Raw genomic sequence first — 24,638 nt, 5'->3', positions numbered from 1 at the left:
TGTTCTTTGCAAACAATAAAAAGACCTAAAGTTGCTCCATGGTACTCTCCTGCCCTTAGGACGTTGAAACAAGCTTGCCTGAAAGCAGAGAGAGCATGGTGGAAAGACCGCTCTCAACTTAAGAGTTCAGAGTATAGATCAGCGATAAGGCACTATAAGAGCCAGATAAAACTTGCCCAAGCTGAATTTTATGAAACTAAAATTAATATGGCAGCCAACTCCCCTAGGGAAATTTTTAAAATTGCAAAATCTTTGATATCCCCTCTGTCTGAAAGACCACCATCAGAGGGTGCACCGGCCCGCTGTGAGGATCTTGCCACTTTCTTCTCTCAGAAGATTCAGGCCATCTATTCCCAACTAGCGATGAATGGCGATGGCATATTCTCCCCCTCTGCTTTAGACTCAGATTCGCATGTATCATGCTCTTTGGTCACCTTTCCTCACCTGGATTCCAATACCTTAGATACTTTGGTCCAGAAGGTCACCTCAGGATCCCCAAATGACCCAGCTCCGCCCCAGACCTTAGTAAAAGCAATTGACGCCATTCGCCCGTTTATGCAGGAGGTTCTTAATACCTCCATTACCTCCAACTCTGTCCCATCTACGTAGAAGTGTGCGTTGGTCAGGGCTTTGCTGAAAAAGCCGAACTTGGATTCTAACAATCTATCCAATTTCCGCCCTATATCGCTGCTTCTGTGGATGAGTAAGTTGTTGGAGAGACATATCAACAAAACATTAGGGGACTATTTGGAGTCCAATAAACTTCTACAGGTCTCCCAAACAGGGTTTCGTCCTCAGCATGGCACTGAGACCGCCCTCCTGGCAGTCACAGAGGCAGCCAGAGCTATAATGGACCAAGGTGGAAAAACTGCTATTATACTTCTGGACCTTAGTGCCGCGTTCGACACTGTTAACCATGCCACACTACTACATCGTCTGAAGGGCATGGGGTGTTGGGCGCGGCCCTGAAGTGGCTGACCTCTTTTTTAGAGGAACGCTTTTTCCAGGTATTAGAAGGCGAGGTGGTATCATCAAAGCATCCGCTCAGCTGTGGGGTTCCACAGGGCTCTTCCCTGAGCCCCACATTATTCAATGTTTATATGCAGCCTCTAGAGAAGATAGTTCTCCCTTTTGGTGTGCGGATTGTCACCTACGTAGACGACACCCAACTTGTGGTCTCTTTGGACCACAAGGAGGGCTCGTCTAACACCTTGGGCCCGTGTTTAGAGGCTGTTGCTGGGTGGATGCAACTCTCCCATCTCAAACTCAACGGGGAGAAGACTGAGATTATGTTACTAGGCAACTCTTCTCCTACCTCCCTGATGTCGAACTGGCCTTCGTGTCTCGGCGCTCCCCCTCCCCCTAAAGACCAGATAAAGAGCTTAGGAATCTGGCTGGATAGAGCACTGGATTTCTCGGTCCAAGCTACTAAAACTGCCTCTGTATGTGTGGGGCTAATGAAAATGCTCAGGAAAGTGCTCCCCTTACTTCCATTCCAGGCGAGAAGGGTCATGGTACAGGCCCTGATACTCTCTCGCCTGGATTATGGAAATGTTTTATACCTAGGGGCCCCCGCAACAGTGACAAAAAAACTCCAAGTCACTCAAAACTGTGCCGCACGCCTATTGTTTAACATCCCTCGCTGGCAGTCAGCGAGAACTGCCCTAAAGGAGCTTCATTGGCTCCCAGTGGCTGAACACTGTTTAAGGCCATGTACATTCTGCACAAATCTTTTCATCGAACTGGCCCGGCAGTGCTGTACCCCTTAGTGTTGCCTTATGCGCCGCCTAGAACCCTTCGTTCGGCTTCATTGCATTTGGCAACTAAGGCAAAAATTAAGAAAGCCCGTTGGGGTGGCCGTTCATTCACTCACTCAGCGGCAAAGGCATGGAACTCCTTGCCTTGACCTCCTGGATTCCGTCCGGAACGGTTGCTCCCCCACGCTCCCTGCTCGATCTATCTGCAGCCCTTACAGCCCGCAGCTGAAGCCTCTTGCACCCTCGACCTCCTGACTGCACCTGGTATCGTAGCCTCAGACAGCATAGTCGCACTTCGAAGCTCTCACTCTGGAAGCGCTTTGGAAACTTTATTGTATCATCTGCCTCGCGCTCTGTGCATAGTCGCGCTTTGAAGCTCTCGCTCTTGCAGCGCCTTGGAAACTGCATTGTATCATCTGCCTCGCGCTCTGTGCTTCTTTCACTGGGATATTAAGGCGTGCACCGTAGCGTCTCCTACTCTAATTGCGCTTTGAAGATCATTATCGTGTAGCGCTTAGGAAACCCAATTGTGCTCATTTATTAGCGCTGTGTATTTATCGCTTTGACATCTGTGTTGTGTAACGCTTCCAAGGTTGGTTGCTTTGTGGATAGCGCTTTAGGTGTACACATTGTGCAGGATTTAGGTGCCTTTGATAGCTTGCTGGCGAGCATTGTACTGTGCCTTCGCTGTTTGTTTTCACTTTCATTCCTCCATTTTGTGTTTTGCTCTCCCCTGACCCGCCTCTCTGATCCCGCCTCCCTGCTGACCCTCCCACACACGAATAGCTGACTCTCCTCAGCCCAAGGCCAGCTGTGACCGCCTGGATTCCGTCCGGAACGGTTGCTCCCCCACGCTCCCTGCTCGATCTATCTGCAGCCCTTACAGCCCGCAGCTGAAGCCTCTTGCACCCTCGACCTCCCAACTGCACCTGGTATCGTAGCCTCAGACAGCATAGTCGCGCTTCGAAGCTCTCACTCTGGAAGCGCTTTGGAAACTTTATTGTATCATCTGCCTCGCGCTCTGTGCATAGTCGCGCTTTGAAGCTCTCGCTCTTGCAGCGCCTTGGAAACTGCATTGTATCATCTGCCTCGCGCTCTGTGCTTCTTTCACTGGGATATTAAGGCGTGCACCGTAGCGTCTCCTACTCTAATTGCGCTTTGAAGATCATTATCGTGTAGCGCTTAGGAAACCCAATTGTGCTCATTTAATTAGCGCTGTGTATTTATCGCTTTGACATCTGTGTTGTGTAACGCTTCCTAGGTTGGTTGCTTTGTTGATAGCGCTTTAGGTGTACACATTGTGCAGGATTTAGGTGCCTTTGATAGCTTGCTGGCGAGCATTGTACTGTGCCTTCGCTGTTTGTTTTCACTTTCATTCCTCCATTTTGTGTTTTGCTCTCCCCTGACCCGCCTCTCTGATCCCGCCTCCCTGCTGACCCTCCCACACACGAATAGCTGACTCTCCTCAGCCCAAGGCCAGCTGTGACCGCCTGGATTCCGTCCGGAACGGTTGCTCCCCCACGCTCCCTGCTCGATCTATCTGCAGCCCTTACAGCCCGCAGCTGAAGCCTCTTGCACCCTCGACCTCCCAACTGCACCTGGTATCGTAGCCTCAGACAGCATAGTCGCGCTTCGAAGCTCTCACTCTGGAAGCGCTTTGGAAACTTTATTGTATCATCTGCCTCGCGCTCTGTGCATAGTCGCGCTTTGAAGCTCTCGCTCTTGCAGCGCCTTGGAAACTGCATTGTATCATCTGCCTCGCGCTCTGTGCTTCTTTCACTGGGATATTAAGGCGTGCACCGTAGCGTCTCCTACTCTAATTGCGATTTGAAGATCATTATCGTGTAGCGCTTAGGAAACCCAATTGTGCTCATTTAATTAGCGCTGTGTATTTATCGCTTTGACATCTGTGTTGTGTAACGCTTCCAAGGTTGGTTGCTTTGTGGATAGCGCTTTAGGTGTACACATTGTGCAGGATTTAGGTGCCTTTGATAGATTGCTGGCGAGCATTGTACTGTGCCTTCGCTGTTTGTTTTCACTTTCATTCCTCCATTTTGTGTTTTGCTCTCCCCTGACCCGCCTCTCTGATCCCGCCTCCCTGCTGACCCTCCCACGCTCCGCCCCCTCCACTGTCCATTTATGTCAGATGGTCCCACGCGCAGCGTCCACGCGCTACGGCCGCGCCGAAGGTGCGCCAAAGGTAAGCCCGTCTACCCCCGTCCGCACCAAGGCCGCGCCCAGCGCCAGAACCCCTGGTCCTCGCTCCTCCCACCCCTCCCGCATTACATACGATGCCACCACCCTCCTAGCCCTTAACCCCGGCCGACCCCCCTACTGCGCCCAAGCCGCTCCTGGACACACCCATGGACCCTTCTCTTGCTACTCCTGCAAGTTCGACGGCACCAAAACCAACTCCTCTTCCACCAACACCAAACAGAGACCTGACACCAACCACCTAAAATGCATCCTGCTCAACACACGCTCGGTCCACAGACACGCCATCGACCTCTGGAATTTACTAGACACCATCTCACCGGACGTCGCCTTCCTAACAGAAACTTGGATGAATGCCTCTTCAGCCCCAGACATCACCATTGCCATCCCGGAAGGATACAAGATCATCCGTAAGGACCGCATCGAGCAAACAGAAGGAGGCATCGCTATCGTCCATAAGAATTCCATCCACATCTCAACCAGATCAGACGTCAATCTTGCCAGCGCCGAACACCTCCACTTCCAGATCCACACCGACCCCAATACCACACTCAGGGGCACCCTCCTCTACCGGCCTCCAGGACCCTGTGCACAATTCAGTGACGACATCACTGAATTTATCACCCCACACGCCCTCCCCTCCGAGGACTACATTCTATTGGGAGACCTCAATTTTCACCTGGAAAAGAGCAATGACAGCAACGCCACCACCCTTCTGGACAATCTCGCCAACCTCGGACTCAAACAACTTGTCACTACACCCACCCACATCGCAGGTCATACGCTCGACCCCGTCTTCACCTCCAGCAAACATGTCTCATTCAGCCACACCACAGCTCTTCATTGGACGGACCACAGCTGCGTTCACTTTACCTACAATAAGACTACAATCCACAACCATCCTCAACCCACCCGGCGAAGAAACTGGAACAAAATCACCATCGACCAGATCTCCTCATCGCTTCTTCTAAACCCCCCCGCCCACTCTTCAAACCCCGACCAAGCAGCCATCAACCTCACCCAATGGCTATCCAACAGCGCTGACATCCTAGCACCGTTGAAAAAACGTCAAAACAAACTAGGCAGCAAAATCGCCTCCTGGTTCAACGATGATCTTAAGAAATCGAAGAAACTCTGTCGATCCCTCGAGAAGGCCTGGAAAAAAGACCCAAACACCAGCACCAGAGACGCCTTCAAAAACGCCACCCGCAGACACCACCAACTAATCCGGTCTGCCAAGAAAGCCGCATTCAAAGACCGACTAGATAACAACGCTCACAACAGCAAGGAATTATTCAATATCGTCAAAGAATTTACCAACCCATCAGCCAACTCCAACGACATCATCCCCTCCCAAGCCCTCTGCGACTCTCTAGCTTCCTTCTTCCACAACAAAATCGCTGACATCCACAACAGCTTCGACAACCGACCCGGAGACCAACCCACCCAACCTGCTGCAGGACCTTCACCCCCCTTGAACATCCTTAACGACTGGAACCCAATCTCCTCTGAGGACACCATCCGCCTGATGAACTCCATCCACTCAGGATCCCCAACTGACCCATGCCCTTACCATATCTTCAACAAAGCAGACTCCATCATAGCACCACACCTCCGAGATGTCATCAACTGCTCCCTCAACTCCGCCACCTTCCCGGAAAGCTGGAAACAAGCGGAACTCAGCGCCCTTCTGAAAAAACCCACAGCTGACCCCACCGAACTCAAAAACTACCGCCCCATCTCGCTTCTTCCATTCCCGGCCAAAGTCATCCAGAAAGCTGTCAACAACCAGCTCGCCACCTTCCTCCAAACAAACAAATCCCTCGACCCTTCACAGTCCGGCTTCCGAGCCAAACACAGCACTGAGACCGCACTTATCGCAGCAACAGACGACATTCGAACTCTACTAGACAATGGAGACACAGTCGCCCTCATCCTCCTCGACTTCTCCGCTGCCTTCAACACAGTCTGTCATAACACCCTTCTTCAGCGCCTAAGAAACGTCGGAATCTAAGGAAAAGCATTGCAATGGATCACCTCGTTCCTCACCGGAAGAACCCGGAGAGTCCGCCTCGCACCATTCAAGTCTGAGGCCTCTGAAGTCATCTGCGGCGTGCCACAAGGATCGTCACTCAGCCCCACCCTCTTCAACATTTACATGAGCCCCCTTGCGGCCATCGCTCGCCAACACAATCTCAACATCATCTCCTACGCTGACGACACTCAACTGATCCTCTCACTCACCAAAGACCCTAACACCGCCAAAACCAACTTACACGAAGGAATGAAAGAAGTAGCCGAGTGGATGAAGCACAGCCGTCTGAAACTGAACTCAGACAAAACAGAAGTCCTCATCCTTGGCACCTCCCCCTACGCCTGGGATGACTCTTGGTGGCCAGAGGCCCATGGAAAAGCACCCATCCCGACGAACCACGCACGAAACCTGGGCGTCATCCTGGACTCCTCACTCTCGATGACCAGACAAGTCAACGCCGTTTCATCATCCTGCTTCAACATTCTTCGAATGCTCAAAAAAACATTTCGCTGGATCCCCACCGAAACTATAAAACGGTCACCCACGCACGAGTCACGAGCCGCCTGGACTACGGAAACACCCTATACGCCGGTACTTCAGCTAAACTCCAGAAAAAACTCCAACGCATCCAGAATGCTTCAGCCAGGCTCATACTAGACATCCCGCGCAAAGAACACATCTCTGGTCACCTGAAAAACCTCCACTGGCTCCCCGTCAATAAGAGGATTACTTTCCGCCTCCTGACCCACGCTCACAAAGCACTTTACGACCTTGGACCCGAATGCCTCAACACACGACTCTCCTTCTACACCCCCCCCCCGCCAGCTGCGATCTTCCAACCAAGCCCTTGCTATCGTACCTCGCATCAACAAAACCACAATGGGAGGTAGATCCTTCTCCTACCTGGCAGCTAAGACCTGGAACTCACTTCCCACTCACCTTCGTCTCACTCAGAACCACCTAACATTCAGAAAGCAACTTAAAACTTGGATATTCGACAAGTAGTTCCCCACCCCTCTTCAAGCGCCTGAGACCCTCTGGGTATATAGTGCGCTATATAAATATTTTGACTTGACTTGACTTGACTCAGACAAAACGACAACCTGATGTCATTTAGGAGAGATTTAAAAACCTACCTGTTTTCAAAGGCGTACTAATTTACCCGGTGGCCGGACACAGTAATCAGTCAACAGCGCTGCGAGGCCTCTGGGTAGTTATGCGCTATATAAGTGGAATTTTTCATTTCATTTCATTAAATTACATTAGCACACGCAATTTTCTATGTATTCACAATCAATTATTAGGATAAGATTTTCAGTGTAAAAACAGTACTTCTAAATCATTATTTTTATCTCAACACAAATTGCCTATCTTCCACTCCTACTCTCAAATACAACGCCTAAACTAGAGGCATAGCTTCCATTAGTGCAGCAGGTGCAGTGGCACCAGGGCCCACTGAACTCTAATTATTGCTGTATTTCTCAGTTTAAACAGGGACCAAAGAGGGCATTTCTTTCTTGGACTAGAGCCCCTGACACACTGGCTGCTGCTGTCACCTAGCCTTGCTGGAGAACGTTATTTGCGAGAGGGATGCTGTATGGAAGTCTAAAGCCTCGTTGGATATTGTTCTACTTGTGAAATACATCTGCTTAAGAGTTGGAAATGATTATCAGCCCCTCAGTGGCGGGAAGTTCCATCGGGGAGCATGGCAGTGCCTAACAGGACTGAATGTGAACACAGCTAAGTACAGGAGGTTGTCCAGTGCATTATAGGTGCCTGTGTTCAAGATCTTGTCATAACTTTTGGTGAATTTAAGTAGATATGGTGATCTCCTCTATGTGAATTTGAATTTGAATTTAAAAATATTTGTATAGCGCTCGTTTACCTCGTGGTTTCATGGCGCTGCGGGGACAATTCAATTTCAAATGCAGGCTCAAAGTTGGATCAAGTAGAGAAGGCCTGTAAGAACAGAAAAGTGTTCAGTCTCCCACGAAACTCCATGTAGGATACTGATGTTCGAATGGAGAGGGGTAAGGAGTTCCAAAAGGACAGGGCGAGAACAGAGAACTTGCAGCCTCCTGTCCTGCTTTTCTTAAATTGGGGTACCACTAAAAGAGATAGGGAAGAGGAGTGTAAATGCCTACTAGGAATGTAATAATGAATGTTAGACTTGATGAAAGCCGGAGCTGTCCCGGCAAGAGCCTGGAAAGTCAGGCATCCAAGCTTGAACAGGGCTCTTTCTTTTATAGGGAGCCAATGTAAGGAACAAAGAAACGAGGTAATGTGCTGGGATCTAGGTAGACTAAGAACCAAGCGGGCAGCTTAGTTCTGCACTAGCTGGAGTCGACGGAGGGCATAGCTGGGAATGCCATTGTACAGTGCGTTACCATAGTCAAGGCAAGAGAGAACCATCGCCATGACAATAAATTTAAGGGCTGAAAAAGAAAAAAAACGTGAAATCTTGCGAATAGTATGCAACACAAAGAAACAAGAAGAGACCACCATGCTAATGTGCGAGTGAAGAGTAAGGTGTTGATTAAGAGTGATCCCCAAGGTTTTGACAGAAGAAGAGGGAAGAGGAGGGGAACCAAATGAGGAAGGCCAAAAAGCAGAAGACCAAGGATTACGTTTACCACCAGTCAGGTCGAGCTCAGTCTTATCAGGGTTGAGTTTCAGATGGTTGGAATTCATCCAATCCCTGATAAAAACCATCACTGACTGGAAGTTGTGAACTGAGTGAGATGAATTTGACAAAGTAAAAATAAGCTGGAGGTCATCAGCGTAATTAAACACTGTGACCTCCATCCGCTGTAAAGCAAAAATAAGTGGGAAGATATACAAGTTGAAGAGAAGCGGGGAAAGAGAAGAGCCCTGAGGGACACCACATTGTACTTTATGAGCCATAGAAGAAAAGTCCGCCAGATGGACGGCTTGGGTGCGATCACTAAGAAATGAGGTCACCCAAGCCAGGGCGGAACCCCCGATGCCTGCCGCCCCGACACGGGAAAGAAGGATGGTATGATCAACCATGTCGAAAGCGGCAGACAAATCGAGGAGAATCATTGCTTGTGGGAGATTGGAATCAAGCCCCTCTCTGAGTGTATCCATAACGGATACCACCACCTTTTCGGTGGAGTGGAGGGGGCGAAAACCCGCTTGGGAGGGGGCAAGAAACCCACTGGACTCAATAAAGGAACTAAGAGTGATGGTGATATACCGCTCCAAAACCTTAGCCAGGTAGGGAAGGAGGGAGATGGGACGATAGTTTGCCAATACTGTAGGATCTGCGCCAGGCTTTTTTAAAATGGGAACAATCGTGGCTGACTTGTGAGAAGAAGGGACAGTTCCTGTTTTTAGGGACTCGTTAAGAAAGGTAAGGGGAGGGAGAGGGCAGCTCCGGAAGATGTCACACATAATGTAGGCTGGGCAAACATCTGCAGGTGAACCAGATTTAACACTAAGGAGAATAGAGAGAAAAGTCTCCTCAGATAGCAGAGTTATTTGGTCAAAATGACAAGAGTTATTCGGCGGGACAATGTCGGAGAATGATGTAGAAGGGGAAGGGATATTGGACTTGATGTCTTCAATTTTACTAATGAAGAAATCGTTCAGGGAATCGCACAACTGTTGGGAGGGAACCGGTTTGGCAGTTGTTCTGTCCGAGGAGGCCAATTTGAACACTGTGGAAAAAATTTCCCTCGGTTTGTTCTCCGCCTGGAGAACCTTGCCTGAAAAACAGGATGTTTTTGCCTTAAGAATAGCTTTCTTGTACCTTACCTGGATAGAGTTATACAAGATTTTAGAGGTCTCACTATAGGTACGTCTCCAGGTGCGCTCTGCTTGGCGGACCGCCAATTTATTCTCTTTAAGCTCCTGGTTAAACCACTTGTTCGCATAGTGAGGGCGCTTCACCTTAACACGCCTAAGGGGGGCCACCTGATCACATGTCCTAGACAACCATTTATTAATGGCCTCAACTTGAGATGAAATAGAGAGGTTGTCAATGGCTGGACTAGAGGTTGAGAGAGAGGAGCACAAAGATGGAATGTCAACTTTACCCCAATTACGCGCCCAGGTGTTCTTTGGAGGGGGTGACTTCTGAGCTGACCTCAAATCCAGGGAGAAGGAGATCAAATAGTGGTCAGACCACAAACAGGGGGTAACAATAGGGACAGGAATACGAATGTTAAGGGACCAGATTTGGTCCAGGGTATGACCCTGAACATGAGTAGGGGTATGAACTTGTGAGATAAAATTTAGACTACCAAGCAGTTCAGTGAAATCTCTGGAAGATGCATTTTCCGCTGAATCAGAGGGCCAGAAGTTAAAGTCCCCAAGCACCAGAACTGATGAATGGCTTACTGCGAGAGTAGCTAGTAATTCCTGAAAAGCTGGGAGAAAATGGGACATAAGTTGGGGTGGACGATTCATCAGAACACTAGTAATAGGGGTTTTAAAAGACACAGAGCGGGCAACCAGAAAATCAACCTCTAAAATTGAGGGAAAAGAAAGTAGTTGGAACTGAATGCCAGAGCGGACAATCATGGCCACCCCTCCTCCTACCCTGCCAGAGGGCCGGTCTACTCGCAGAGCATAGTATGCGGTGGGCAGAGCCGCAAATAAGCTAGGCTGAGATTCAGGGCGTAGCCAAGTTTCCGCTAGGAACAATAGGTCCAGTTTGTAGGTGTCCAAGAAAATAAACAGGTCTGACTGATGTTTAACAGCCGATCGGGTGTTTAACAAGAAGGCTGAAATAGTCGGGGTAAAATTCCAGAAGAGAGAGGTGAGGGGATAATGACAGTGTTTGGGGTGGCCACGGAAGGAGGGGAAGTGGATGGCAGCAACAAAGAGGGTATATTAAAAGTAAGGGAAGGCAAGGCTGGAACTCTAGCAATGCCCATGTCACAGACATGACCCCGAATTGCAGAATCTAAGTGCCAAAGACCTTGATAAGAGCAAAGTTGGTCAGCCGGGTAGGAGCGAAAATTGGCATAATGCCGTGCCCCTTGCCCCGTCTGGCCGTGGACGGGCGCAGACGGGCTTACCTTAGGCGCACCTTCGGCGCGCAAAAGGCGTGCCCGCTGCGCTCATCTGCTGCGCTTCCGATAACACATGCACGCTTTGTAGGGAGCAGCCTCGGGCCGCTAGGCCGCTGCCTGCGATGTGCGTGCCCTTCAGGCTACTGCTAAGATGGCGCCTGCTCTTCAGCTGACCGGCACAGGAAGCCGCGCTGAAGGAGCTGCCCTCCAGGCTATCGGCACTAGGAGCCGCGCGGGACCGGGGCAGAGGAGGCCAAGACAGTAAGTAATTGCAAGCAGATTACAATGCAACAATACAGTTTTAAAATAAAACGAAACGAATCAGCAGAGAGCTGACTGCTTTCAGCAAAGTTGAAAAACAAATGAGGAGTGGTTTAAAATGGTCAGCAGTATCGATCACTGCAGGTTAAAAAGTATTACTAGCCAACAATGCTGCTTCAGAGTCGTAGAGCCCCCAATGAGCCCCAGGAGCTGCCACCACCTGTATGACTGTATGTGCTGCAAGTACACCATATTAAGGTGTTAAGACAAGCCGCAGGGCAGTCCAGAAGTCAGCCCCCGTGTACCCTCATGCCCTAAGTACAAGAAGCCTATTTGGTTTTTATGGGAAATATGAAATTCAGAAACACAGAGAATCTATTTACTTTAACGCTGAAAACTGCCAACATTTGTGTGTGAAAATGTGAGAGAATTGAGGAATTAGAGAAGGATACCACTAAATGTGTAATAGGCGAATATATATATATATATAGAGAGAGAGAGAGAGCGAGAGAGAGAGAAAGAAAGAGAGAGAGGAAGAAAGAAAGAGAGAGAGAGGGAAAGAAAGAGAGAGAGAGAGGAGAAAGAGAAAGAGAGATATTTTCACTGAAAAAAGCAAAGGTTACAGGGACGTTATAGGTAGGAAATAGCATCAAAAACTTTAGAAATTCACAGAAAAAAAGGGTACAGGGGCATTTACTTAGGATCAGATTTTACACACACACAACCATATAAACTCAGCAGTTATAGTTACCTGGGCATTGCTCCTGCCCGTAGAGCACAGGATTGTAAGCTTCTCTCTACGGGTAGGAACAATGCTGGCTCCCGCTGGCATCACGGGGGCTTTGGGACCCCCCCTGGCCCCCAATAATGATCATGTTGGTGCCTTGGGTGGGCTGAAGGGCACCCACCCTTTATCGGCAGGGCCATTTTTGTAAATCTTTCTTTATGCGTGGTCAAGGCATATGCATGGTAAAGACTTGCGTGGTACCTGGTAAAGACTTGCGTGGTAAAGGCATTGCGTGGTAAAGGCATACGTGGTAAAGGCATTTGTTGGAATGTATGACGGTATAATTAGTCTAATCCTGCACTATCTCTTGACTTGAAACTAAACCCTGAGCCTTGATAAACTGGACAAAGACAGCCCAAAAAAAGTGCAAAAGAACATGTAGTGGGAATGTCATGTCACATTGTCATCACATGCCATTTTCCCAGCGCATTGTACCATTTCCCCAGTTTTCCCCTGATAAATGGTTCAATGTACTGTATAGCACTACTCGCCACCACGTTTAGAGGGTGATCCATTTCTCTTCCTACCCTGGGCAGAGAGTTACTCCCGCATTTTGTTAAAGTGAAACTCTAAGTGTCAGAAAGAGTCAGTTTGGAGTCTGTGAATTCTCACTTACTCACAAGTTAGGGTTCATTCACAAACTGGCACGGCGAAGCATGAGTGCGCTACATTTACTAGTGTGTGATTCTACGCATGCAAAACATGTACACCTGGCAGAGATCATTTGACTAGTTTTGTTTTTAAACATTGTTGAAAGAGTTGCTTAACCCTAAAAACTACAACTATTTGTGCATAAATAAGATAAGCTGTAAACAACTCATCTTGGGACACAGATAAGCCCACTGACACCAAGAGAGAAACAATAATAACACTTATTCACAGGCCCTGGAAAGCCCCCTAGTCCTGCTCATCATAAAGGCCCATCTCCCTCCTAAACGCTCATGCTAAACTATTCACAGGCATTCTGGCACACAACTTAGTCCGTTCATAATGGCCTTATGACTGCAAGCCACAGCAGTGGTGAGATAATACTGTGCCATTAATAAAATGGATGCTTTCCAACACTGAGAAGACACTGGACACAATGTCCGCCAAGGGCCCGATTTATATTTAGGCGGATGGTTTATTCTGTCATAAATGTGGCAGGTATCCCGTCCACCCTATAAAAAGTGCATTATATCCTCTGGCATTTGTAATAAAACAGACGGGATCTGTTATGTTTGACAAAATACCTGTCCGATAAACTCTAAATCAGGCCCCTTGTCTGCAGCAAGTGTTGTAGAAGGAGCGAGAGCCAGCATTATAGGAAGAGGGCCTAGAGGCAGATATAGTCCCAGAGGCACTGAAGCACCTACCTCTTCACTTCCTCTGTTTATACCTCATTTGCACCTACCTGTGCGCCTGCTCTGTTTATACCTCATAAGCACCTACCTGTGCACCTGCTCTGTTTATACCTCATAGGTACCTATATGTGCACCTCATCTGTTTATACCTCACAAGAACTCACCTGTGCACTCTCTCTGTTTATAGTTAATAGGCCTCTTCCTGTGCACCTCCTCAGTTAGTACCTCCCAGGTGAGCTTCTGAAATGAAGCTTCTGAGCTCTGTACTGCCAACCACGGCCTCTTGACTATCAGGCCATTATCTGCATCCGCTGTGTGCATGCTTCAAGTGTGTCCCCTGTAACAGCTAACAATGAACCCTGTGAAATGAGTACACAGACCGAGGGGAGTAGGGAGCTGAAGGACATGGAATGAGGTGGACATGGAATGAGGTATACCTGGATAAAAGAAAGATGGGATGGGAGAAATGAGACTTCACCTGTGGACAACAGACACCTCCTCCCGCTCTACCAAAGCCCTGTTGAGTCACAAAGTAGCATCCTGGCCTTCAGACAGACAACAATAAGTCAAATATCTTGTAAATGTTGAAAAACAAAAACAATTATTAATATGCTTGATATTTCAGTTAAATTATTGGTTGTGATGGATCCTCTATAAGAAATAAATGAATGATAAATGTCATGATTTAATGTGTGTTTGCCATATCTGTGTGCGCAATATAAAGACGGCCTTTATAATAAACCCTGGAAGGAGCTGCTGATTGAAATACAACAGGATCTTAACTTTACCTACTTTAGGAAGAACTAAAGTCTTACTTTTTAAGTTGTCTTTCAGGGCAGAATCAGTCAATAGTTCAAGGGAGATGGATATATATTCCGCTGATTGAAAATCCACCTCAACTCGGGATAATGCTCCAGTCTTGCAGGTTAGAAGGATCCAGAAATGCTTGAGCCCGGAGGGCTGTAAATGTGTTGAAGGTGACTTAGGGGCTTATTACAAGTGTGGCGGTCTTCCAATGGGACTACCACGGCGGCGGTACCAGGCAGACTGCCAAGACCATTGAGAGCCCGCCGGATTATGACCTAAATCCAGGGTGGGTGGGCGGTGCAGCAGCGGTCTTGCGGCGGCTGTATTAGGCTCATTGGAGAGTCTAAACAGCATACCACCACCTTAAGAGTGCCTGCAGCACGTTCCTGCACCATGTCATGCATGCCACACTGTGCAGGGACAAGGGCGCAATTCCATGGGGTGGCGCAACATGTGCCCCCCGCATGCAACCCCAGGAGCAGAATCCTCCGGGGCCCTGTGGGGGCCCCCTTACCTGCATGTCCTTTATCCTTTTCATGGTAGGGTCCCCGCCAGGGAAAAGGACGGTGGATATGCAGACCGTAATATGCTCGGCGATGTCGGCATCGGCACTGCCAACATATTCAGGGTGTTTGCAGACCGCCTCCACAGCGGGATCCTTGATCCTGGTGGGGTGGCAGTCTCATGGCGGTCCTCCCACCACACTCATAATACGGTGGTCAGACCGCCAGGATGGTGGCAGTTGGACCACCACGTGAGTACGGTGATCATGAGGGCCGCCGCACTCGTAGTAAGGGCCTTAATGAGCTGCAAGGTAAAGGCAGGAGTTGGCATTTGAGCTGATCCAGTGTGAACATGAAAGCATTGTGGAAGACGGTGTCTGGAGTTAACTTTGCCATCTATACTTCCTAAAGAATTACCTTTTTTATGTGTACTTCCTGAAGAGTTACCTTGGTTAAATACTTCCTGAAGAGTTACCTTTGTTGTACACTTCCTGAAGAGTTACCTTGGTTAAATACTTCCTGAAGAGTTACCTTTGTTGTACACTTCCTGAAGAGTTACCTTGGGTTAATACTTCCTGAAGAGTTACCTTTGTTGTACACTTCCTGAAGAGTTACCTTGGGTTAATACTTCCTGAAGAGTTACCTTTGTTGTACACTTCCTGAAGAGTTACCTGGGTTAAATACTTCCTGAAGAGTTACCTTTGTTATACACTTCCTGTAGAGTTACCTTGGGTTAATACTTCCTGAAGAGTTACCTTTGTTGTACACTTCCTGAAGAGTTACCTTGGTTAAATACTTCCTGAAGAGTTACCTTTGTTATACACTTCCTGAAGACCTACCTTTGTTATACACTTCCTGAAGAGCTACCTTTGGAAGATACTTTCTGAAACTGAATTAACGGCAGTGCTTTCTGATTCCTCTCTTTTTAGGTTTCGCTGGGGGGCGGAGCCGTTAGGCTCCTCCTCCAGAGAAATCTATTGAGTACAGTAAGCACTATGGAACACGCCCCCCCGTCCCATTGGCTAGCTCCATAAATGGAGCCTAGCCATTGGACGAGGGGCCTGTCCATCAATGCCGGACCAGACACGGGGGCGTTCCCGAGATTCTTTGGCTTTGGCGACGTCACGCGACGCCGGGAACGCCCCCGAGTCTGGTCCGGCCGGGCCGTGCTTGCTGCTGTCCTGCCTTGTGTCCCTCCTCCCGCCGTCCCCACGTTTCCGCCTCCCTCCCGACGTCCGCCACGTTTCCCGCCTCCCTCCCGACGTCCGTGACCTTTCCCGCCCCCCTCGTCCTCTCCCGCCCGCCCCCCCCCCCCGAGCCCTGTGGGAGGCACTAGGACCCAGGGCCTGCTCGATCCCCGTTCGGGGGTTTCTTCAGCCGGCCGGCCAATCCTAGCGCTGCCGGCCGGAAGTGCACATGGGAGGGGAGAGGGGCCTGGACCCCGCCGTCCTCAGCGTCTTCGAACCGTTCTGGGGCGCAGCGACATTAGAGGTGTCCGAGGGCGAGCCGAGACCCGCTGCCGAGGTCACGGGGGCAGCCGCAGCCCCCGAGGCCGGGGCCTCGCCATTGGAAGGCCCGCTGTCCTGCCCTAACACCAGCAGGGCACACGCGAGGGCGAGCAGCAGCGCCGGGATGCAGGAGTGCGCCTTCATGCTGACTGACAAGTGTCTTCCCTTGTGGGGAGTCGTGAACTGCGGCCAGAGGTTGAGAAACTCGCAGCTGGGGCGAGGGTGCTTACATGGAGCCTGCTTCCAGCCCGAACCTAGACAGAGAGACAGACAAAACACGCATCAGCACAGCCAGACTCAGGTACACTGCCAAACAGGGACGTAGCTAGCATCGGTGCAGCCGGTGCGGTGGCACCGGGGCACAGGCTCTGATTATTTTTTACACTGCCAGCCTGGGGCCTAGCTCTGTGTTTACACTTTGGTGAGGGCTCGTGGTTATAGTGGGAGTGGAGGAAAGATGAGAGGTTTGAAAGAGAGAGGAATCAAAAGAAAGAAGAGAGTGAATTGAAGGTAAAAATGACAGAACTGGAGAAAGAGGGGAGAGAAAATAGATAAGGACGACCGTAGGGGGCACACGAGAAATGTGACACACAAAGATGTCAGCGAGAGAAGGGACAAGGGAGGAGGGTGTTATGAGCAAGTAGGAGACAGAAGAGGGGAAGAGAGTACAAAGAAAGGAAAACGATAGGAGAGAGTGGCAGGTAGAAAGGAAAAATAGACAATAGTGGGGAGGAAAGGCAGGTAGAATGAGAAACCTAGAAAACCTGTGTAGAGGTACACGCCTATTTGATTAGCGAAAACAAACACCAACCGGATCCCGGGCAGGCTCTTTCCTCCATAATGCAAGGGTTAAACAGACATGAAGGAGCTGGCATGTTAAAGACACACAGGAGCTAATGTCCATCTGCCAGCGACCTAACTATCTTTCAAAATGCAATTTTGTCTTGTCCAAGTCTATTTAAAATATTTAGAACAGAAATTGATATAAACGCTTGCTTCACAATTTCAAAGCACCATCCATACTAATGTGCAATCTTCCCAAACAAGAAATGGCACGAATTACATTCTACTACACGTGACACGCATGTTTAGATGTCATTTCCACTCAGTCAGTACACGCCGGTGCTTTCAGCCAAGGTAAGGTGCTTTCCTCCGGTTTACTCTGCAGTCTCTCTTCTCCTGATGTCTGTGCCTATTTGCATGCTGTACTTTAAAGGGACTCACCTTTCACACCGTCCGGACGAAAGCATGTCGCTCTGTCTGCAGTGGGGCTTGCTTGTAGGACTCTGGCGGGATCCCAGCAGTTCGGTTGCTCTTGGCTTGCACTTTGAGCCCCTGGTTTTGTTTGGTCTTTCAATGTGTTATTTGCTAATCCAACAGCCACGTTGTCGCACGTAGAGTCCATTGAAATTGGGTCTGGCCAGGCCAGGGAGGTGCAAATAACCTCTGTTGTCTCCTGACGCAAGTGATATGGTCTAGGGAATAGCGTATCTACAAGACCTTTAATGGAATCCGAGGGCAGTCAGTGGTTACTGGGAATATACCTCTGTATCCTTTTCCACTGGTAGCCAGAGACGCACTATTGCTGTATTTCACTGAGATAACCAGGTTGCTGGTGTTCAAGACTATCCTAGTTATCATGGGGAGGAATTGAGACACTCTTGGAGGTGGTAGGGGATTTGAAGAGTTGAAAAGACATCTTCTTGACGGCTTAAGAAATGTTTTCCAAATCGCCTAATCTTGTGGTGCTAGGAGTTTCTGCTGTGGTGGCCGGTATTGGAGATTTTTGGCTGGATCTGCAAGCCCAAATGAAAGTACTTTATTTAGCGAATTGTAAATTTGTATTTGAAGTAGCTGGAGGCAAAATTTCTTAACCAGCTGTTTGTGCTAAGAATGCCTTTTATGTTCACTCGACCCATGGATAGTGACTTTGCCATGTCTAAACCTTCGTATAGAGGTCCATTATTAAAAAAAACTCGCACAAACCAAACATTTTGGAATCTGAATTAAGTTCCAGCCTTTTATTTGCTGGCTCTTGGGAAACTAATGCTCAAGTGTATGTATATATACCGGTTTAGGTGCTTTTATGGCATAAAATACAGTGGTAAAAAAACACGTATTTCACAGCAAGCCATGAATTATTCAAAATAGGTTAAATTCTGTGTCCATTTGGGGTTATCACAGTGATGGCTCCCAATCCCTCTGCAGATCTTTGCCTTCGCTTTGTCAGTCCCACTAGGATTTTGACGCATGGTGGGCCAAATTATGTCACTAAATCAGAATTATTTGTCAAAAATGTAAATGATGCCGCATTGTCCTTTCCCCTAAGCGTAACTTGTGCGTGTCCTTCACTGCTAGCTTTTAGGGAGCTACTTAAAAAAATTTTTTTATTAAGAACCCCGTGATGGCGCATGTTTTTTGTTCTCACTCGTGCTTCTCTCTGCTCTGTATTTTGTTCTTCCATCTGTAAGTATGCACCCACCATGCCATTCTGTTGCTCTGTCGCTTGTACTTCTTTCCCCTGCGCATTTTGTTGCTCTCCATTGTGCTCCGTGTTGCTCCTCCACCCGTGTGTGCTTCAGTTCCTTTCACCAAAGTGCTGTGATATAAATGAGTGTGTGTGTAAGTTCACTTGCTCACTATTTATTTTTGTTTTAATCTCAAGACCATTTTCGGATTGGTAAATTAAAAAAAGAAAAGGGGCTCGAAATATTTATTGAAGTCGCACTTGCGCGATCGTGCCTGTGAAGACTAGGCATGAGTGCAGTCAGGAGCTGTTCACACCAATATGGCATTGTTCTTGATACTTCATTCACTGGGCTGATTGACCTTGGCAGGTTGGACACGTCCATCCCACAGCTGTTTCTGAAATTGGAGCCTATGATAAGTGCATTTCACATAACGGGAGCAAATGGCTCCCCTGTAATGTTGGAAAGGATGCATGAATTAGTGGTATTGATTGAATTTTGTTAGTGATTCTGGCTGCATAGCCATATTGTTAAAAATATACGTAGCTTTGTATTGATCTACAAGTGTTTTTCTCACCACATGCCATTGGCTGTGTCCTGCTGCATTCCACTCTAGAAAGTGCTTCCATTGGGATGCACGAGGCATCAGAAAAGTGCAAATACTGAAAAGTATATTAAATCATTGTTTTCAAGTTACCTCTATCTCCTGTGTGCGCTATATGCAGAAACCCATCCTTTGTTTTGTTCCAGTATTGGCAAATCCAGAAGGACTAGCTTTAATGTGCTGAATAGCATTTGTGTATGCAACGCATGCAAACTGTGTTTGTTCGGGCCTGTATTGGCTCATTTAAGCCAGACCTATTGGTGTTGACAGTACTTATTTTTAGTTGCTTCTGCCACACTTATGTTCACAACTCATCCTGTACTAAGATGGTTTTAGGTTTGCACTGCTCCAACAATTTACCTTCTGCTTCATTGCTGATCTGCTTTCTCCTTGGGCTTGATGTAGTGGTTACAGTATAAAGCTGTTCTGCTGGCACAATAATAGTTTTCTTTGAGCCGTATAAATTAATCGTATGGAATGTCGCCTTAGTAACTATAGATCACTTTACTCCACTCAACGTACCTTCACACAAACGAGGCAAAATGAGATGGAAACATTAAAATAATCGGTATGGGGGTTCATATGTCATCTTTAATCTGCCGGAAATTTTTCACTTTTTCGGTGGTACTTCCATAGAGGGCAGTGGGGTGCTATGTTTGTGTACAAATGGTGTCTCTGCAGTAATATGCCCTGATTAGGGTGAGGTGGGGTGGGGAGCAAGAAGGGGGAAGGAAAGGAGAGAATCAGGTGCTAGAAAAGTTTACGCTATATAAAACTGCATTAAGTAAAATAAATACTTGCACCCATTCACAGCATTATCTGAAAAAGTGTGGGCAGAAGGTGAGGTGGGCAGCTAGAAGGGGGAAGGAAGGGAGAGAATCGGGTGCTAGAAAAACTCGAGGAAGATTACTTCATATAATTCTTTTACACATTGTTTTATTTTATTTTAATTGTAACGGATCTTTGTGCAGTGTGCAGAGTAGTGAGTGTGCAGAGTAGTGAGTGTGCAGAGTAGTGAGTGTGCAGAGTAGTGAGTGTGCAGAGGGAATAGGGAGTGCAGAGGGAATAGGGAGTGCAGAGGGAATAGGGAGTGCTAGGCACTGCAGAGGAACTGCAGAGATTAAGCTAATGGCAATGTAAATGACACTGCCATTTATTTAAACATTTTCAAAACCAACACATAAATACAAATTTTGTCATTTACAATGCCAATAGCTCTAACTTTTCCAAAGGCGAAACCATTGCATTGTAAATGCTTGTTCCACAATCTGTTCTGTTTAAATGAAATCTTGTCTATATGTATCTACCCAAAACTCTACCTGTAGCACAAGTGTTCTGTGGCTGCCCTTTCTTTAGTAAGTTACTCTGTGAATAATGGTAAATCACTGCCTTTTCAGAAGTAAATACAATGTGACATGTTCAACCACAGTTTTAATGAAATATCCATGTATGGTAAAATGTTCCTCACTAAATTTCAAATAATGAAGAGATGTCTTCTACAGCTGGTTAAATATTGTGTATTCACATTCTATTACATTTGAATTTAGTAGTATTGCATTTCTTTACATCCAACAGAAAATAAGCCTTGAATGCACGGATTGATCATGAATAATGAAGATAACACATCAAACCTGCAAAAATTATCAAAAATAAGGAGCTCCAAAAACATCAGTGCAATCAGAGACAGAGGACAGATCCAGGAAGAATCAGTCAAAGGCAATTCAGTGAGTGTCCGAGCCTGAGATCTACACCTCGACACCCCAAGACAAAGAAGTGACCTCAACAAAATTAAGGCAACAAAACAGACAAACCACCTCCTGTATAAACAAGCATCCAACACCAGCTTTGATCATGAGGCCCGTATGAGAGTTGGAGGAAGGTCTTGTGTCTATTTGGGATCCATAGCTTGGAACAAACTCCCTCTTCAGCAACATGACAATGTTTAAAGAAAGATTGAAAACTTGGCTTTTTGTCCATGTTTGAAACAAGCAGATTTACTTTCTTTTCTGACCTGTGCTTGGCCCCAGGACACTCTTTGGAGTAGCTGTACACATTACGAGTCGCTTCACCATCATGATGTGGCTAGAGCAGTGCTTCGCTATCGAAACTGGTAACAGACCAGCATTCAGTGCTCTAGGTGTATTGTTAACTCTTTCTAGCCAAAACCACAGGCACCAGGGAAAAGCACAACAAAGTGGAGCCTAACAACTGAAGGCTGAAGGAAAGGGGAGTTCTGCTCTCTAAAGTACAGAATATTGTCCCAAATTGCACTTACCGGAAGGAAGATTAAGCTTTACCCACAAGCATGCGAAGCCATTATCCAATCTAAAGATGCAATCACCCACAAGGAAACCTTACTGATATTATGAAGGTGGCAGGTATTTAGTGAGTCTTGTATTTTATTGTTAAATCGGAATCAAGCACCAAAAATATCACACACATACAGGGAATGTGAAAATAATGCAAGTGGTTTATTAACTATGCTGACCCTTCAGGAAACACGGACAGGAGAAAAATCGTGCAATTCCACTGAATATGTCAAGAACTTTAGCCAATTAGAAACCCTAAAAGAGCATCAGCGAATACAAACAGGGGAAAAAACATACCATTGCAGTGAATGTGTGAAGAGCTTCAGTCGGTTATCACTCCTCCAAAGACATCAGCGAATACACACAGGGGAAAAACCATTCCATTGCACTGAATGTGTAAAGAGCTTCAGTCAAATTGCACACCTCCACACACATCAGAGAATACACACAGGGGAAAAACCATACCATTGCAATGAATGTGTGCAGAGCTTCAGCCGGTTATCACTCCTCCAAACACATCAGCGAACACACACTGGGGAAAAACCATACCATTGCAATGAATGTGTAAAGAGCTTCAGTCAGTTAGCACACCTCCAAAGACATCAGCGAATACACACAGGGGAAAAACCATACCATTGCAGTGAATGTGTAAAGAGCTTCATTCAGTTAGCACAACTCCAAAGACATCAGCGAATACACACAGGAGAAAAACCATACCTTTGCAATGAATGTGTAAAGAGCTTCAGTCAGTTAACAGACCTCCAGAGACATCAGCGAACACACACAGGGGAAAAACCATACCATTGCAATGAATGTGTAAAGTGCTTCAGTCAGTTAACAGACCTCTGGAGACATCAGCGAATACACACAGGGGAAACACCATACCATTGCAGTGAATGTGTGAAGAGCTTCAGTCAGTTAACAGACCTGCGGAGACATCAGCGAATACACACAGGGGAAAAACCATACCATTGCAGTGAATGTGTAAAGAGCTTCAGAAACATTGCAGACCTCCACACACATCAGAGAATACACACAGGGGAAAAACCATACCATTGCAATTAATGTGTGCAGAGCTTCAGTCAGTTATCACTCCTCCAAACACATCAGCGAACACACACAGGGGAAAAACCATACCATTGCAATGAATGTGTAAAGAGCTTCAGTCAGTTAGCACACCTCCAAAGACATCTGCGAATACACACAGGGGAAAAACCATACCATTGCAGTGAATGTGTAAAGAGCTTCATTCAGTTAGCACACCTCCAAAGACATCAGCGAATACACACAGGAGAAAAACCATACCTTTGCAATGAATGTGTAAAGAGCTTCAGCCAGTTAACAGACCTCCGGAGACATCAGCGAACACACACAGGGGAAAAACCATACCATTGCAATGAATGTGTAAAGTGCTTCAGTCAGTTAACAGACCTCCGGAGACATCAGCGAATACACACAGGGGAAACACCATACCATTGCAGTGAATGTGTGAAGAGCTTCAGTCAGTTAACAGACCTCCGGAGACATCAGCGAATACACACAGGGGAAAAACTATACCATTGCAATGAATGTGAAAAGTGCTTCAGTCAGTTAACCAACCTCCTGAGACATCAGCGAATACACACAGGGGAAAAACCATACCATTGCAGTGAATGTGTAAAGAGCTTCAGAAACATTGCAGACCTCCACACACATCAGAGAATACACACAGGGGAAAAACCATACCATTGCACTGAATGTGTGCAGAGCTTCAGTCGGTTATCACACCTCCAAAGACATCAGCGAATACACACAGGGGAAAAACCATACCATTGCAATGAATGTGTAAAGAGCTTCAGTCAGTTAGAACACCTCCAAAGACATCAGCGAATACACACAGGGGAAAACCATACCTTTGCATTGAATGTGTAAAGTGCTTCAGACAGTTAACAGACCTCCGGAGACATCAGCTAACACACACAGGGGAAAAACCATACCATTGCAGTGAATGTGTGAAGAAATTCAGTCGGTTACAAGAACTTCAAACACATCACCGAACACACACAGGGGAAAAACCATACCATTGCAATGAATTTGTAAAGAGCTTCAGTAAAATTGAACACCTCCGCACACATCAGAGAATACACACAGGGGAAAAACCATTCCAGTGCAGTGAATGTTTAAAGTGCTTCAGACAGTTAACAGACCTCCGGAGACATCACCGAACACACACAGGGGAAAAACCATGCTATTGCAATGAATATGTAAAGAGCTTCAGTAAAATTGCACACCTCCGCACACATCAGAGAATACACACAGGGGAAAAACAATACCAGTGCAGTGAAAGTGTGAAGAGCTTTAGTCAGTTAACAGGCCTCCGGATACCTCAGCGAATACACACTGGGGAAACACCATACAATTGCAATGAATGTGTAAGTAGTTTTAGGTTACAATCAAACCTCCACAGTCATCTGAAAATAAACACAGGGGAAAAAACCTACAATTGCAGTGAATTTGTAAAGAGCTTCAGTCAGTTAACAGACCTCCGGAGACCTCAGCAAATGCACACTGGGGAAAAAACATACAATTGCAGTGAATGTGGAAGTAGTTTTACTTACTCTTCAGCATTAAGAAATTATCAGCGAGCTCACAAAGAGGAAAAAAATTGTTTAAATGCCATGAATGCTTGAAAAGCTGAAGTCCATTATCAATCCTAAACAGGCATCAGCGAACACACACAGAAGAAAAGCCTTCAAGTGCAATGAATGTGTGAACAAATGTTGTCAATTATCAAGCCTATGTAGACATCAGCTTACATACTCTCTGTAAATACCATTCGACTGTAGTGAGTGTAGAATTACCTTTAGTACATCTTCCGCATTAAGGATTCATCAGTTAATGCACACAGAGTACAATCCTTTCAGGTGCAGTGAATGTGTGAATATCTTCAGTAAGTTATTAAACCTACGAATACATCAACTAACTCACACAGAGTAAAAAAGAGCATTGCAATGAATGTCAGAA

The 24,638-nt window shown here is 47.0% G+C and overlaps 1 protein-coding gene across 1 annotated transcript in view; it reads left to right on the top strand.

Annotated features, from left to right (window-relative positions):
• Positions 1–23,674, top strand: part of LOC147737241 (uncharacterized) — a 98,615-nt gene extending 74,941 nt beyond the window's left edge. Inside the window, 1 exon segment of the mRNA XM_086923322.1 lies at positions 21,698–23,674. Coding sequence (XP_086779448.1) covers positions 21,698–23,546 — 1,849 coding nt within the window. The 3' untranslated portion in view covers positions 23,547–23,674.
• The last annotated feature ends 964 nt before the right edge of the window (positions 23,675–24,638 follow it).

This window comes from Lissotriton vulgaris, chromosome 1_1 (assembly GCF_964263255.1).
Source record: "Lissotriton vulgaris chromosome 1_1, aLisVul1.2, whole genome shotgun sequence".
NCBI classification, from domain to species: Eukaryota; Metazoa; Chordata; class Amphibia; order Caudata; family Salamandridae; genus Lissotriton; species Lissotriton vulgaris.
Note: the sequence above shows the minus strand (reverse complement) of the source record. Positions and strands in the feature narration are given on the sequence as shown.